Here is a 17,630-nt window from a genome sequence, read left to right on the forward strand (position 1 = left end):
ATAATTGGAATGCCTGAGAGATTATACTGGTTCATTGACTTCTGCTGTGTTGGTTGAGAATTGCATCCTTTTATTTGAATCTTACGGAAATTTGGAGGTTCTTTTATCATTCCTCATTTTAGTGCTTGCAGTGCTTTGGTATGATTATTCTGAATGGCAGAATCTATTACACTGTGGGGAGGTATTGGGCATCTGGCTTATTGACACAACGATATTCCTGATTTTTAAATGTTTTCTTTCAGGTCAGTAAAGAAGAATGACTACAGCAACAATAACATAGTACTTTGAAAAATATTGAAGTGGTGAAAAAGGGTTCCTTCAAATTATGTTGGTTACTTGAGGACATGACTTAGTGGGTTTTGGATATTACCTCTCATGAGATTGGGAGTTTAGTTATGTGACTATGCATGCTTCTCTGGATATATCCAGTTTCTTTATCTCATAATGGAACAGTTAAGGTAGTTTCTTTTTTTTTTTTTTTTTGGTGGCACTAGGATTTTGAACTCAGGGCCTCATGCTTGCTAGGTAAGTGCTCTGTTACTTGAACCATGTCTCCAGCCCTTTTTTGCTTTAGTTTGTTTTTCAGACAGGGTCCTCAAGCTTTTGCTCTGCCTGGCCTTGGAGGGCAGTAGCCCCATCTCTGCCTCCCATGTAGCTGCCACCATGCCAAGCCCCATACTAGGTAGTTCTAAGGATCTTTTTAGCTTTTGAATTATGTAGTGTGTAGAGCTTTACTGTAATTTTAAAACGTTAATGCTATAATACCCTTCAAGGTACTTCTATATAGGAAGTTATTTTGAAAATTTGAAACTATACTTAACCACCATTTATTTATTTATTTTTTTGAGGTTTTATGTATTTATTTATTTTTTCTTTTTCTTTTATTATTCATATGTGCATACAAGGCTTGGTTCATTTCTCCCCCCTGCCCCCATCCCCTCCCTTACCACCCACTCCGCCCTCTCCCTCTCCCCCCCACCCCCTCAATACCCAGCAGAAACTATTTTGCCCTTATTTCTAATTTTGTTGTAGAGAGAGTATAAGCAATAACAGGAAGGAACAAGGGTTTTTGCTGGTTGAGATAAGACATCTAAATTTACAGACATCTAAATGTGTGTGTGTAATTGTTTTTTGGTTTTGGAGTACAGGGAGTACGGGGGTTTTGTATGGTCTAAGCAAGCACTCTACCATTTGAATCATGCCCCCAGCTATATTAGAAATTTGATAGTGTACATGTACATAAAAGTTTAAAACAAGCCCGGGAAATTTACCCACTTTTATTCAATACAGGGGCACTCAGGAGATTGATTTTGGGATAACTTACATTTTAGTTATATACTACTTACTGTGTATATAACTGAAATACTATATTGGGCACAAATGCATTTTAAGTGCCTACATTTCAACTTTGGGACTATTCCTGAGTTGGTATAAATATGGTAAGGTCCATATCAAAAGTGTATTAGTTAATTACCATTATTAAAATAAATACCCGAGATAAATCAAATTAATAGAATTATTTTGGCTCACAGTTTTGAAGCTTTGGGTCTGTGATGAGGCAGCACATCATGGCAAGGGAGCATATGGTAGAGTAAACTGTTCACCTCATGACTGGGATGTGAAAAAAGAGAGAGGAAGAGACTAGGGGTCCACAGTCCCTTAATGACATAAGATCATCTTCTAAGTCCTACCCACACACACTCCACCACTTTCCAATAGTACTATGGCCTGGGGACCAAGCATTTAACACCTGGGCTTTTGGGGGAAAATTCCAGACCTAAACTATAGCAGTAAGGAAGAATTTCCTGATTGGAATGAAGAGAGAGAAAAAGACACATCAACCTACATTTGAAAACTTGGAAACTCTCTAGGATATTTCCCAATTTACATATTTAAAGCCAAAGACTCTTCGGTAGTAAATTTCTCTTATTGTATGTAAAGGCAGGTTTTTCCTCCTCACCTTGATTCATTTTCTGGAAGTGCTAAGAGTGAACCCGTATGACTAGGTTTAACTTTTTACTTTGGGGTCATCTGGGAATATATTTTTTAATTCTAGGAATAATTTTAAGGAAAATGATCCTCATTCTTAAACTTGGTAAACATGCCAAGCTGAACATCTGAACTGAAATGATTTCCCAGTGCTTGATGGTTATAATACCAAAGTAAAATGACTGCATTTGTAGTTTTATGTTTATTTTGTATAATATCACACTACTGTTTTGTAGAATTTAGAATTCATGATAAATGTTTAAATTCAGTGATTAAGAAAATGAGTGGGTCGCTGGTGACATTGGTCATGAGGTTTTTCTTTTTTTTTTTTATCATCAAAGAGTTTTTTTTTTTTTTTCTTTTATCGTTTTTACATTTACTCACGTGTATACATTGTTTGGGCCACCTTCCTCCCCGCTCCCTTCCCCCCCCCCCTTTCTGGGCAGAACCTGTTCCACACTCTTGTTCTCTAATTCTGTTGAAGAGAAAACATAAGAGATAATAAGAAAGACATAGCATTTTTTGCTAGTTTGAGATAATGATAGCTATACAGAGACATTCGTAGTGTTGCTTCCATACAGTATTGCAACCTACATTGGTTCATCTGTAGAGATGACCTCTTCACTTCTTTCTGGTCCCCTTCTCATAGTGGCCTCTGCTAGTTTGAAGTTTTTCTATAGAGACTTTTCCAAATGTTTCTGTTCCAAAACTTCTTCTACAGTGGGTTAGGAATGTTGTAGTTGGAAGAACATATTGGACATTAGCTTATAACTGAATAATCTACAAATCTAGTCAGTCTCTAGATTGATACTTGAGGTATTTTTTAATAGTTTGTATTGTATTGGAATTTTATGTTATTGACAGCAAACCATAATTTTATATTATTATTTTTTTGTTATTATTATGGCTTTTTGAGATAGGGTCTCACTATGTAGCCCAGACTGGCCTCTGAATTGTGGTATTCCTGTCTCTGCCTCCTGAGTGCTAGCAAATCACAATTTTAAACAGACTGTTCTTAGTTTCCTTGTCTCAATTTTGTGTAGAGATGGAGATTTTAGTACATATTTAGTTGCCTGTATCTGGACCAGATGTATTATGTTCATGTACCACTTGTTTGTAAAACCTTTGAGCTAGAGCAAGAATTATGATTGTAACAAACAATTTGTTCCAACGTGTGCCTGTAATTGCAGCTGTTGGGGAGGCTGTGATTTTTCATAAGACCCAATTTCAACCAGTAAAAGATGGATGTGGTGGTACATGAATGTCATCCCAACTACATAGGAATGCAATAGGAGAATATTGGTCCAGGCCAGCCCAGATAGAAATGTGAGACCCAGGCCTGGCGTCACTTGCACATGCCTGTAATCCTAACTGTTTGGGAGACTGAGATTGGGAGCACTGCAGTTCTAGGTCAGCCTGGGTAAAGCCAAAGGGACTGGGAGAGTGGCTCAAGTGGTAGAGCACTAGCCTAGCAAGCACGAGGCCCTGAGTTCAAATCCCAGTACTACCAGAAGAAAAAATTTCCTTGCCAGTATTTTCTTCTTCCTTGAGAATTATGGATAATTAGAACGCTTGTGTATCTTTGTTTATTTTGAATTATTACTATTTTTTTAATTACTATTTTGGCAGTACTGGGGTTTGAACTGAGGCCTTTGTGCTTGCTAGGCAGGTGTGTGCTACCACTTAAGCCACACTTCCAGTTCACTATTATTATTTTGTTGTCATTGGGATTTTGAACTCAAGGCTTCATGCTTGCTAGGCAGGCACTGTACCATTTGAATCACTACATAAGCATTGTTTTGTGTTGGGTATTTCCAAGATAGGGCCTCTTGAACTATTTGCCAGGGCTGGTTTCAAATCATGATCCTCCTCATCTCTTCCTCCTGAGTAGCTAGGACTACAGATATGAGCCTCTGGTGTTGGGCAGTTTTTAAAGAGATAAGTTTTCTAGCTGAGTATAGAGGTATGTGCCACTATGCTCAGCTATTTCGAAATTTTAATGTGACAGATTACTTTCTGGATACTGATCACTTTTCATTAAATTATTTTCATGGTAAGAAGATTTATGTCTAATTTATTGCTGTAACCAAGATCACAGTAGCACACTGTGTTAAACATGTAATTAATACTGATACCATATTTCAGTGTGGTTGCCTACTATATTCTACACAGGTCCAGACTATGTATTTCCTATGTGATGTGCAAAATGGATTGACTGAGTTATTATTCATTTTGATGAAAGTAGTTTGAAAAACTATGAAATATTGGTATTTTGGAATTTAGAATGTTTTAGAGTACTGAAAACTGATATAGTCATTAACTGTTACAATATATATGTGAAAGTAGAGATTGGCAGTTACATGGATATTGAAGGATTTGGACTTTTTATAAACCAACACAGATATTTATTTATTTATTAGGTTTTTTTGAGGTAGAGTCTCACTGTATGGTCCAGACTAGCCTTGAACTCGGGAACCTCTAGCCTCCACCCCTTAAGTGCTGGGATTACAGGCGTGTACCATCATGCCCAGTGAGATTTTTAACCTGCCTATTAACGTGTTTACAATTAGTGAACCCACCTTATAAATTGTACTTTTTCATTATAGTAGGAAATTAATAATTATGATGTTTTTCTAATATATACCAACTTTCAAGTGAATTCTTAGATTTAATTGCAAAACTCTTCAGGACATCATACAGTTTATTTATTTGCAGTGTCAGGGATTGAACCCAGGGCCTTGCACATGCTAGGCTATCTCCTACAATTTAAGTCAGTAACATACAAAATGAAGCATATTTCTACTTTAAGTACATCTTCTTCCTTTTTCATCTGACTCCTTTTCCTTTGGTAGTATTAAGCTTTGAACTCAGAGCCCCGTGCTTGCTAGGCAGATGCTCTATGACTTGAGACACTCCACCAGCCACTCCTCCATTTGAATGCATTAAATTTATTGGTTGTAACCCTGTGCTGCTCATCAGACTGATTATTTTTTTTTTAGAAATATCAATCTGTAGACATCTTATATATACTCATTTTAGCAGGTATAATGATTTTAAATTATTTTGAAAATTAATTGTTAATGATATGCTGTTCAAGGTTGAGATGTTTAATGTAGGTCATATATATATATATACACACACACACACACACACTTTTTTTTTTTTCTTTTCATTAGGCAAGAAGTTATGAAATGGAATGGATGGGGATATAATGATTCCAAGTTCTTCTTCAATAAGAAGGGCCAAATTGAGTTAACTGGGAAAAGGTAATTCTGGTTTGTTTATTTTATTCCTTTTTCTCTATCTTTCTACAAAAAATTTTGAACAGCTGTAAAAATAGAGAGGATAATATAATGATCCCTTGTCCAATTTAAAAATTACCAGCATTTTGCCATAGTTCCTTTTTTCTGTAATATTTTAAATTCTCACACTGTCATGGCACCTCTAAATATTTGTATGTATCCTAAAAATGACCTAATACAATCCATCATATGTGAATTACCATTATCATACTCCCAAAATAACAAACATTTTATAATATCTAATTATCTAGTCAGTACTCACATTGTCTTCAATCGTGCCCCAATTACGGCACAAATGACTTTTATAGGTAGATTATTTGAATCAGGATCCAAACAAAGTCTGTAGTCACCCCACTGCCTGTCTGTATGCCATTGACTTATTGAAATAAATTTATATCTGAATGTGGATAGTAATGAAAGGTAACAATTTTAGGTCTATGTGAATATAAATAGGGTTTAAAAATTGTTTTCTGAGATAATATTAACTGTTCCAGATGTGGACAAAGCATGAAGTGAGTGCTTGATTGATTTTAAGCATCACTGCCCGTCAGATCTGTGTTTCGGTTTTTCAGTTGAATCTTGAACTTTGAAGGGCAATGAATATAAATATGTTGTATTTGAATGCTGGCTTTAAAAATTTACCTAAGTAAAATTTTACTAAGTAAAAAATTGGGTCAGATATATTATGAGTCTATTCCAGTATTGCACTAGGATTTGATATCTATTGGACATTAACATGCTTAGGTTAATGTACTTTTTAAACTTATATGGTATGGAAATGCCAGCAAGAAAATAAGTTTTATTTGTTTGGAGAAGTTACTTCCTTTTCTTTGCAACCTAATCATTCCATTTTTCTGACTTATATACATATTTTGTTCCTGAAGTAAAATGTGAAGCTAATTTTTTTTTTTTTTTTTTACAGCACTGGGGTTTGAACTCAGGGCTTCATACTTGTTAGGCAGGCATTCTTAATGCTTGAGCTACTCTGCCAGCCCCTAGAAACTAATTTTGTTGAAGGTGTGTCAATATGTTGACATTCATTTTTAATAAGAAAAATATTATTTGCGTTCTCATTTCCACTCATAAGGCTTAATTGAGAAATGTCTAATTCAGCTTGAAGGGATTTCTGGTTAAAATTAAATTTACCAGTGTTCTAAATATTGAGTCTTTTATGTCTTGAATGGATTAATGCCTAATGCAGCAGAAACTTATAGAGGCTGGCTTTTCAAAATCTTCTGGAGAAAAAATAAGTCTTCTTAAATTAGAGGCAAACTCTCTTCTTTGAGAGACGTCTTCATTTCTCTCACTTTCTTTGGACATTGAACTTACAGTGCTTCTATTGTATGAAAGGGCTGAAGGCGTGGCTCAAGTGGTAGAGCTCCTGCCTAGTAAGCGGTCCTGAGTTCAAACTTCAGGACCACGAAAAAAGGAAGGGGGTATCAGTAACTTATACTTCAGCACAGTGCCATTGAAAAGCCTAAGATACATATAATTTTATGTAGAATACCATAGGCTTATAATGATTTATGATAGAAGTGTGTGTGTGTGTGTGTGTGAGAGAGAGAGAGAGAGAGAGAGAGAAAGAGAGAGAGAAATGAATGATTAGTCATAGAAAACATCACAGGTAACTATAACTATACTTTAGAAGGTTCTGCATGTTCAGAATCTGGTTCTCATTTTGGATGTACTGACACTTGATTTGTCAATTTTCCCAGAGGAAGTCAGGCTGTAGGGATCTGACACAATCAGAAGAGACTGATTTTAGAAAATAGAACTCCAGTGGATTCATTTGTAGTTAGGTATTCAATAGGAATACTTGCTAGTGCCCTTTCTGATATTAAGGTATCTAAATAACAAGTTCAGATATTATTAGCGCATAAATTCAGAGCAAAGGGAATTGGATAGTCCTGATGGAGATTTTTATCCAGGCAGTAATAGAGCCAGAGAATTTATCTGTTGGTTTTAGACATTGGGAGATTGCTGCCACCACCGTTCTTACCATCATGGATTCTTTAAAGGCTTCATTTCTTTGCATCATTGACTCCTGAGTCAGAGTCCATGGTAAGGAGGAGGAAGAAGAAGAAGAAGGGGAGCTTGCAGGGGAGACCAGGAAAGTGAACATTTGGCAGTAATCACTGTAGTGCAAGGTAGTGTTTGGCTCCCTCCAAGAGTCATACAAAGGATAATTCCCTAAACATACAAATGGAATTTACCATTTGAGTTACTCCATCAGATCTTTCCGAGTTTGAGGTGGGCAAAAAAGAGAACAAAAGTATTAACTCAAGTTGGTGTTACTCAAGTAGTAGTGTGCTGGCCTATCATGAGGCCCTTAGTTCAAGCCCCATTACTGCCATTCCTCACCCACCCCCAAAAACCCAGAAACAACAAAAAATTTAATAAAGGAAAAAAATTAAACAATATTAAAATAGCATTTCTTTTCATCAAAAGACTCATGCAAGAGAGTGAAAAGGTAAATCAGAGAATAAGAGAAAAAATGTTTAATACATACATTTCCCAATTCCATAATATATAAGCAATTCTGATACATCAATAAGAAATCAATAATAACCCAAAAGAATAACCAAAAAACTTGAACTGGCATACTAAACAGTTCTCTAAATGGACAGTAGATATATGAATAGATGCTCAGTCTCATAGGTAATCAAGTGAAGTTCAAATTAAAACTATAATGAGATTGAAATAGAATGTCTCAATTTCAATTACAGAATTTCTGTTTTGTTCTTTCCTACAGTTTCTGTTTCTCTGCTCAGATTTCTATTACTTACTGGGGGGCATCTCTCTCTTTGGTTCTTTGACTAGGTTTTCAGCATTTTTGTTACCCTTTGAGGCACCATCTGGGGTGTTCTCTCAGGCTAAAACCTGAATAAAACAAAAACAAAATAAAACTGAAACTTACTTTTTTTTTCCCCTTTCTTCCAAATGCATCATACCCCATTACCCCTATTTTTGCCTGCTTTTGTGGTCTGTCTATATTGCCATCAAATAGCTTGGGTTTGTTTGTTTTGTTTTGTTTTGTCTTGGGTTTACAGGTATATGTGGGAGGGTTGGATTGATAGTATCTATATGACTATTCATGGAAGCAGAATCTACCTTGCTCTAGTATTTTTCCTTCTTTGTCCCTTAGGTATCCTCTCAGTGGCATGGTTTTACCATCTTTTAAAGAATGGATCCAAAATATTCTTGGAGCAAGTCTGGAGCATAAAACTACCTCTAAAGTAAGCAAATAATAACTACTAACATGCTTAACTGTGGTTTTTTTCTCAAGTAATTAGATTTATCTTTGTAATTTGTAATTTTTGCTTTAATATAGTTGTCATGACTTTTTTTTGCCTATTAATTATATTGGCCTTGTTAGGTTTTCTAGGAGTAGTAGTTTAGTGTTTCAGCTCTAGCTTCTAATCTCAGAATTTATCTGGGACTTATCTGGCAAATGTTAACCTTTTTGAGTCTTGGTTATTTTAATTTGAGAAGTGGGAGTAAAAATTGTTCTACTCACAAGATAGTAATGCAGTACAAATTAGTTAATTCTGTAAGAGTACTTTGTTACAAAAATATAAGTGGTTATTTTGAGATAACAGGCTTATTTATGAATAATAGACTGACACTAATCTAGGATAAATGTAGAATAATTTTAAAATGTAATGTTACATTTAATATTAGAACTTCTACAATATTTGAAGAATTACAAAAATAAAAATTTGATTTAAGATAAGAATGATAGTGAATTTTAATTTGTTCATGTAGTTTCACTTGCCAGAAAGTGGGACTGAAAAAATAAAGTGAGCTGGGAATGGTGGTTTATACTTATAATTCTAAGCACCCAGGAGGTAGAGGCAGGAAGATTGCTAATTTGAGGCCAATCTAGGCTACATAGTGAGTCCCTGTGTTAAAAGAAAGAAAAAAGAAAACAAAAATCTTTAAACTTTAAACTGTATACATATGAAGCCAATGAATTGTTTAGCATTTCTTTATATTGTTATTTTTTTATTTTGCTATTCATGGAGTGTTTATTCTTCATGTCTGTCTAGCTGAATATAAATCCATAAGTAATGGGGATGCTGTATGACGTGATATTCTTTACAGTATCCAATGTTTGATTAAGAGGTGTTGGGCCGGTTGTGGTGGTGCATTCCAGTAACCAGCCAGGTATAGAGGATGAGGCAAGAAGGTCATAAGTTTGAGAGCAGTCAGGGCTACACTTTAGTGGAGGCAGTAGCTCATGCCTGTGACCCCAGCTATTTGGGAAGTGGAGATTGGGAGGATGGTGGTGCAAAAAGTTAGCGATACTCCATCTCAACCAATAAACTGGATGTGGTAGTGCACCCCTGTCATCCCAGGTACACGGGAGGCATAAATACAAGGACCACGGTCCATATTGGCCCAAGCGTAAAACTTGAGACCGTACCTGAAATAACTAAAAAAGCAACAAGGGCTGGGGGCATTCTCAAATGTAGACTGTCTGCCTACTAAGGGCACGGCCCTGAGTTCAAACCACAGTTCTGAAAAAAAAAGTGTTGGTATGAGTACTTGTTAGATGTATTTATAAATCCACAGTTTTTTATTGTAATTAAATTAGACTGACCCATAAATTCCTACTCTTCTCAAAACAAATTCTTTTAACTTTTTAAAAATCTTTTTCATCTTTCTGTTAAGTATTTGTGATTAGTTTTGACATTGATATAGTTGGCATACTTTTTTCAGAAATTTCACTGGTTTTAGATGCATTCCTTTTTCCTGCTTTAGAGACTGTCAATTTTTAATAACTTAAAATATTAAATGATATATTTTGTTAAGAGTTCTTTTGGCCATTTCCTTCTACTACAGGAAAAATTCCATGAGGTCAAGTTTTTTTTTGTTTGTTTAATTCACTGCTGTATCCCCAGTGCCTAGAACAGTACCTGGCTTATAGGAGGCACTTAATTAGTATATATTCATTATATGAATGAATAGAGAGCCTTAAGAGGAGATTAAGAGAATATGGAGATGCCCTATATTTTTCTTCTTTACATATTCTTACACATTCTTCCCCCCAATACTATATCATAGCTTTTTTTTTTTAAGATCAGATTTGATACACTAGACATGCTATTAGATGCTTTTCACAAAATTTAGCACATTGATCTGCTGTCCTTACAGTAGCCCTACACAAATGGTGGTGATAATCTCATTTAATAGATGAAGAAACTAGGGTTCACAGAAGTTGTGTAACATGCCCAGTGTTACGTAGTTTTAACTTTAAAATTGAAGATTATGTATCAAGGTACCTGTGAGTTGAAATTGAATATCAAGTTTATAGTTGTGTCATGAATTTTAAAGTAGTTCTGTGAAATCATTTTCTTACTTTGAGACTTTCTTTAAAAATGATCAAAATGCTAAGTTTTATCTAAGAATGAAAATGTAGGTAATGCAAAATGCAAGTAGCTTTTGTCTAGTCTTTTTAATCTAAAGATTTGAGGCCTTGCTATGATTCCTGTTCGTGATTGCAATCTTGATTACAAATAGAAGCAAAGAGGAGACATAGGCCTGTATGACTTACATCATAGGATATGATTAACCAAATCATTTGTAATTTGCTACTGTCACAAAGTTGGTTTCTGTAGGTGTCGATATTTTCGTATGCTTCTGTCTTACTTTGGATGTTAAAAAAAACTATATTTTTTGTCATTTTCTTTAACAAAGGTATTCAAAATTTAACTTTTAGAAATAAGTCAAAAAAACTAATTTTATTTTCTAGACATCCTTAAATCCTAGTGATACACCTCCTTCTATTGTAAATGAAGATTTTCTTCATGAACTTAAAGAAACTAATATTTCATATTCACAAGAGGCAGATGATCGAGTATTTAGAGCTCATGGTAAGCTACTTTGTATTAGCACTATTTATTTTTAATTAAAAATTTTCTTATAACTTAAGATGCTTTAGCATTTTTCTTTTTAAATCACAAAACAGGTCACTGTCTTCATGAGATAGTTCTGCTTAGGGAAGGAATGTTTGAGCGAATTCCTGATATAGTTGTTTGGCCAAGTAAGTTGTTTTACCTCTGTATCATTCATTTAGTATTGTTAAATTTTAAGTAAATTTAGTACTGGGAATATGTACTTTTCAACATATGATATAAACATATATTTATAACATATTTATAAGCATATATTTATAAAAAAGATCAATAGTTGTATTTTTAAGAGTTTACTGAAGCTTATGGAGCCTTTTATTGATCTGATCGTTCTGAACTATTGGTTTTTTTTTTATTTTTTAATTTTTCTTTTATTTATATGTGGATACAATGTTTGGGTCATTTCTCCCCCCTTGCCCCTTCCGACTCCCTCCCTGCACTGCCCTTCCCTTCCCCCCCCACGCCCCCTCCCTCTCCCCTCCACCCCCTCCCTCTCTCCCCCACCCCCTTGGTGCCAGGCAGAAACTATTTTGCCCTTATCTCTAATTTTGTTGAAGAGAGTATAAGCAATGATAGGAAGGACCAAGGGATTTTGCTAGTTGAGATAAGGATAGCTATACAGGGAGTTGACTTGCATTGCTTTCCTGTACATGTGTGTTACCTTCTAAATTAATTCTTCTCAAACCAACCTTTTCTCTAGTTTCTGGTCCCCTTCTTCTATTGGCCTCTGTCGCTTTAAAGTATCTATATTAGTTTTTCTGCATTGAGGGCAAGAAATGCTATCTAGTTTTTTGGGCATCTTACCTATCCTCATACCTCCCTTGTGTGCTCTCGCTTTATCATGTGATCAAACTCCAGTCCCCTTGTTGTGTTTGCCCTTGATGTAATGTTCGCATATGAGGGAGAACATACGATTTTTGGTCTTTTGGGCCAGGCTAACCTCACTCACAATAATGTTCTCCAGTTCCATCCGTTTACTTGCAAATGATAAGATTTCATTCTTCTTCATGGCTGCATAAAATTCCATTGTGTATAAATACCGCATTTTCTTAATTCATTCGTGAGTAATAGGGCATCTTGGCTGTTTCCATAACTTGGCTGTTGTGAATAGTGCTGCAGTAAACATGGGTGTGCAAGTGCCTCTGGAGTAACCTGTGTCAAATTTTTTTGGGTATATCCCCAAGAGTGGTATTGCTGGATCATATGGTAGGTCTATGTTTAGATTTTTCAGAAGCCTCCAAATTTTTTTCCAGAGTGGTTGTACTGGTTTACATTCCCACCAGCAGCGTAAAAGGGTTCCTTTTCCCCCCACCACATCCTCGCAAACACCTGTTGTTAGTGGTGTTGCTAATGATGGCTATTCTAACAGGGGTGAGGTGGAATCTTAGTGTGGTTTTAATTTGCATTTCCTTTATTGCTAGAGATGGTGAGCATTTTTTCATATGTTTTTGGCCATTTGGATTTCTTCTTTTGAGAAAGTTCTTTTAGTTCATTTGCCAGTTTCTTTATTGGTTCATTAATTTTGGGAGAATTTAGTTTTTTGAATTCCCTATATATTCTCGTTATCAGTCCTTTGTCTGATGTGTAACTGGCAAATATTCTCTGTGGGTGTTCTCTTCAGTTTAGAGACCATTTCTTTTGTTGAACAGAAGCTTTTTAGTTTTATGAAGTCCCACTTATCTATGCTATCTCTTAGTTGCTGAACTGCTGGGGCTCCATTGAGAAAGTCCTTGCCTATACCTATTAGTTCCAAAGTATTTCCTACTCTTTCCTGTATCAACTTTAGAGTTTGTGGTCTGATATTAAGATCCTTGATCCATTTTAAGTCAATATTGGTACAGGGTGATATACATGGATCTAGTTTCAGTTTTTTGCGGACTGCTAACCAGTTTTCCCAGAAGTTTTTGTTGAAGAGGCTGTCTTTTCTCCATTGTATATTTTTAGCGCCTTTGTCAAACACAAGTTGGTTATAGTTGTGTGGCTTCATATCTGGGTCCTCTATTCTGTTCCACTGGACTTCATGTCTGTTTTTATGCCAGTACCATGCTGTTTTTATTGCTATTGCTTTGTAATATAGTTTGAAGTTGGGTATCGTGATACCTCCAGCGTTGTTCTTTTGACTGAGTATTGCCTTGGCTATTTGTGGCCTCTTGTGTTTCCATATAATTTAACGGTAGATTTTTCAATCTCTTTGATGAATGTCATTGGGATTTTGATGGGAATTGCGTTAAAAATGTAGATTGCTTTTGGGAGTATAGACATTTTTACTATGTTGATTCTACCAATCCATGAGCACGGGAGATCTCTCCACTTTCTATAGTCTTCCCCGATCTTTCTTCAGAAGTGTAGTTTTCCTTGTAGTGGTCATTCACATCCTTGTTAAATTTACACCTAGGTATTTGATTTTTTTTTTTTTTGAGGCTATTGTAAATGGGGTTGTTTTCATATATTCTTTCTCAGTTTGTTCATTATTAGTGTGTAGAAATGCTAATGATTTTTCTATGTTGATTTTATATCCTGCTACCTTGCTGTAGCTATTGATGGTGTCTAGAAGCTTTTGAGTAGAGTTTTTGGGTCTTTAAGGTATAGGATCATATCATCTACAAATAGGGATATTTTGACAGTTTCTTTATCTATTTGTATTCCTTAATTTCTTCTTGCCTAATTGCTCTGGCTAGGAATTCCAGTACTGTGTTGAATAGGAGTGGAGATAGTGGGCATCCTTGTCTGGTTCCTGATTTTAGAGGGTATGGTTTCAGTTTTTCACCGTTAAGTATAATGCTTGCTGTAGGTTTGTCATATATAGCTTTTATAATGTTGAGGTACTTTCTTTCTATTCCTAGTTTTCTTAGAGCTTTTATCATGAAATAGTGTTGGATCTTATCAAAGGCTTTTTCTGCATCTATTGAGATGATCAAGTGGTTTTTGTCTTTGCTTCTTTCAATGTGGTTTATTACATTTACTGATTTTCGTATGTTGAACCACCCCTGCATCCCTGGGATGAACCCTACTTGGTTGTGGTGAATGATCTTTTTGATGTGTTCTTGAATTCAGTTTGCCATTATTTTATTGAGGATTTTTGCATCAATGTTCATTAAGGAGATTGGCCTATAATTCTCCTTTTTGGAGGTGTCTTTGCCTGGTTTTGGGATAAGTGTAATACTGGCTTCATAAAATGAGTTAGGCATTTTTCCTTCCCTTTGTATTTCATGGAACAGTTTAAGGAGGGTTGGTGTTAGTTCTTCTTTAAAGGTCTGATAGAATTCAGCAGAGACTCCATCAGGTTCTGTAGTTTTCTTTTTTGGGAGACTCTTGATTTCTGCTTCAGTTTCATTTTGTGTTATAGATCTATTCAGGTGATTAATGTCCTCTTGGTTCAGTTTTGGATGATCATAATTATCTAGAAATCTATCCATTTCTTTACGATTTTCAAATTTATTTGAATGTAGGTTCTCAAAGTATGTCTGATGATTTCTTGGACTTCCATGGTGTTTGTTGTTTTCTCCCCTTTTGCATTCCTAATTTTACTAATTTGGGTTTTTTCTCTCCTCATTTTAGTCCAGTTTGCCAGAGGTCTGTCAATCTTGTTTATTTTTTCAAAGAACCAACTTTTTGTTTCATTAATTCTTTGTATGGATTTTTTGGTTTCTGTTTCATTGATTTCAGTTCTTATTTTTATTATTTCTCTCCTTCTATTTGTTTTGTGATTTGCTTGTTCTTGTTTTTCTAGGAGTTTGAGATGTATCATTAGGTCATTGATTTGGGATCTTTCAATCTTTTTAATATATGCACTCATGGCTATAAACTTTCCTCTCAGGACTGCCTTTGCTTTGTCCCATAGGTTCCAGTAGGTTGAGTTTTCATTTTCATTGACTTCCAGGAACTTTTTAGTTTCCTCTTTTATTGCATCGATGATCCATTCTTCATTAAGTAATGAGTTATTTAGTTTCCAGCTGTTTGATGTTTTTTGTCTTTACTTTTGTTGTTGAGTTCTACTTTTACTGCATTGTGGTCAGATAGTATGCACGGTATTATTTCTATTTTCTTATATTTGCTGAGGCTTGCTTTGTGCCCTAGGATATGATCTATTTTGGAGAAGTTTCCATGGGCTGCTGAGAAGAATGTATATTGTGTAGAAGTTGGATGAAATGTTCTGTAGACATCAACTAGGTCCATTTGATCTATGGTATGTTTTAGATCTAGAATTTCTTTATTGATTTTTTTGTTTGGATGACCTATCTATTGATGATAATGGGGTGTTAAGGTCTCCCACAATCACTGTGTTGGAGTTTATATATGCTTTTAGGTCTTTCATGGTATGTTTGATGAAATTGGGTGCATTGACATTTGGTGCATATCGATTGATAATTGTTACTTACTTTTGGTCTATTTCCCCTTTTATGAGTATGGAATGTCCTTCTTTATCTTGTTTGATCTATGTAGGTTTGAAGTCTACTTTTACGAGATAAGTATTGCTACTTCTGCCTGTTTTCGGGGGCTGGTTGGCTTGGTAAATGTTCTTCCAGCCTTTCATCCTAAGCCTATGCTTATTTCTATAGGTGAGATGGGTCTCCCGTAAGCAACATATTGTTGGATCTTCTTTTTTAATCCAGTTTGTCAAAGGGTGCCTTTTGCTGGGGGAATTAAGTCTGTTAACATTTTGTGTTAGTATTGATAGCTATGTGGTGATTCCTGTCATTTAGTTGTCTTAGTTGTTTGAGGGTTTGATTGTGTGTAGCTAAATCGATGTTATTCTCTACTTCCTTACTTTTTCTTTTCCTGTAGTTTGGTACTGTCTACCCTTTCATGGTTATGTTGGGTTTCACTTTTTGTGTGCTGAATCCCTTGAAGAATCTTTTGTAGTGGTGGCTTTGTGGTCATATACTGTTTCAGTTTCTGCTTATCACGGAAGACTTTTACTGCTCCTTGTATTTTGAATGATAGTTTTGCTGAGCAGAGTATCCTAGGGTTGAAGTTATTTTCATTCAGTGCCTGGAAGACCTCACCCCAAGCTCTTCTTGCTTTTGATGTTTGTGTTGAGAAGTCTGCTGTGATTTTGATGGATTTACCTTTGTATATTATTTGTTTTTTCTCTCTCACAGCCTTCAATATTCTTTCTCTAGTCTCTGTACTTCTTGTTTTAATGATAATATGTTGTGGGGTAGTTCTATTTTGATCAGGTCTGTTTGGAGTTCTGGAGGCCTCCTGTACTTGTATGGGCATAGTTTTCTCTAGATATGGGAAATTTTCTGTAATTATTTTGTTGAATATATTATGTATTTTTTTTTTCTCGCACCTCTTCTCCTTCTTCAATACCCACGATTCTTAGGTTTGGTCTTTTGATGGAGTCAGTAAGTTCTTGCATTTTCTTTTCACAGGTCTTTTGTTGTTTAACTAATAGTTCTTGGTTTTTCCTTTAATTACCATTTCATCTTTGAGTTCTGAGATTCTGTCTTCTGCTTGTTCTAGTCTTCTGCAATGGCCTTCCATTTTGTTTTGTATTTCTGTTTCGTTCTTTTTTCCGAGGTTTTCCATATCCTGAGTATCTTCCTCTTTAATATTGTCTGTTTTCATCCTGAGTTCATTTATCTCTTTATTTATTGGGTTCTTTGTTTCACTTTGGTGTTTAGATAGTACTTCTATGGTTTCTTTTATTTCTTCTTGTGCTTTCTCAAATTCTATGTTTTTGTTGTCTTGGAATTTCTTGAGTGTCTCCTGTACATTTTGGTTGACCATATCCAGTATCATGTCTATAAAATTCTCATTGATTACTTGCAGTATTTGTCCTTTTGGCATGTTCTTGTGGGCTTCACTGGGTTCTTTGGCATAATTTATCTTCGTTTTGTTGGAATCTGGATCTGTGTATCTGTTTTCTTCATTTCCTTCCGGTTCCTGTACTAATTTATTATTGGAGGGAAAATGGTTTCCCTATTTTTTCTGTCTTCCCATCATTGCCCTTGCTATTGTTACTGTCCCTGTACTGTGTGTAATTTAGTATTGTCTAGCTTGTATTAATAACAATGGTGATATCTGGAATGGGAGGGTGAGAGGAGAGGGAAAGCAAAGAAGGTAAAGAAAAAGGGAAAAAAACCAAAACAAACAAAAAAACCCCAAACAATCAAACAAACAAAAAACATAGCCGAAGAAATAAACAGGGAGAGATAGTGTAGTAATCAACGGTAAGCTAAACAGGCATTAGAGGAGACAGAGAGAGGATTAAAAAAAAAAAATTCCCTAGTTCAAATGCAATAAAGTTTCAGTCTTAATAATTTTGGTGTTAGTCCTTCAGCCTCCAGTCCTGGAGAGTTTTCAGTGTCTGGGAAGTAGTTATTTTCTCATCAAAGGGGAAGAAACAAAAAAACAAACAAAAAATCCCAAGTTCAAATGCAGTAAAGTTTCAGTCCTTCAGCATCCAGTCCTAGTT

The 17,630-nt window shown here is 35.3% G+C and overlaps 1 protein-coding gene across 3 annotated transcripts in view; it reads left to right on the top strand.

The window, feature by feature from the left end:
• Window positions 1-17,630, top strand: part of Agps (alkylglycerone phosphate synthase) — a 131,740-nt gene that overhangs the window by 17,881 nt on the left and 96,229 nt on the right. For 2 of the 3 annotated variants that reach the window (XM_074071158.1, XM_074071160.1), the window contains exons 2-5: window positions 5,166-5,255; window positions 8,437-8,527; window positions 11,047-11,167; window positions 11,263-11,337. In XM_074071158.1, the coding sequence (XP_073927259.1) occupies window positions 5,166-5,255; window positions 8,437-8,527; window positions 11,047-11,167; window positions 11,263-11,337 (377 nt within the window). The remainder of the gene's footprint in view (window positions 1-5,165; window positions 5,256-8,436; window positions 8,528-11,046; window positions 11,168-11,262; window positions 11,338-17,630) is intronic. The other variant, XM_074071159.1, reaches the window with a different exon arrangement.

The sequence above is a fragment of the Castor canadensis genome, chromosome 4 (genome assembly GCF_047511655.1).
Source record: "Castor canadensis chromosome 4, mCasCan1.hap1v2, whole genome shotgun sequence".
Taxonomy (NCBI): domain Eukaryota; kingdom Metazoa; phylum Chordata; class Mammalia; order Rodentia; family Castoridae; genus Castor; species Castor canadensis.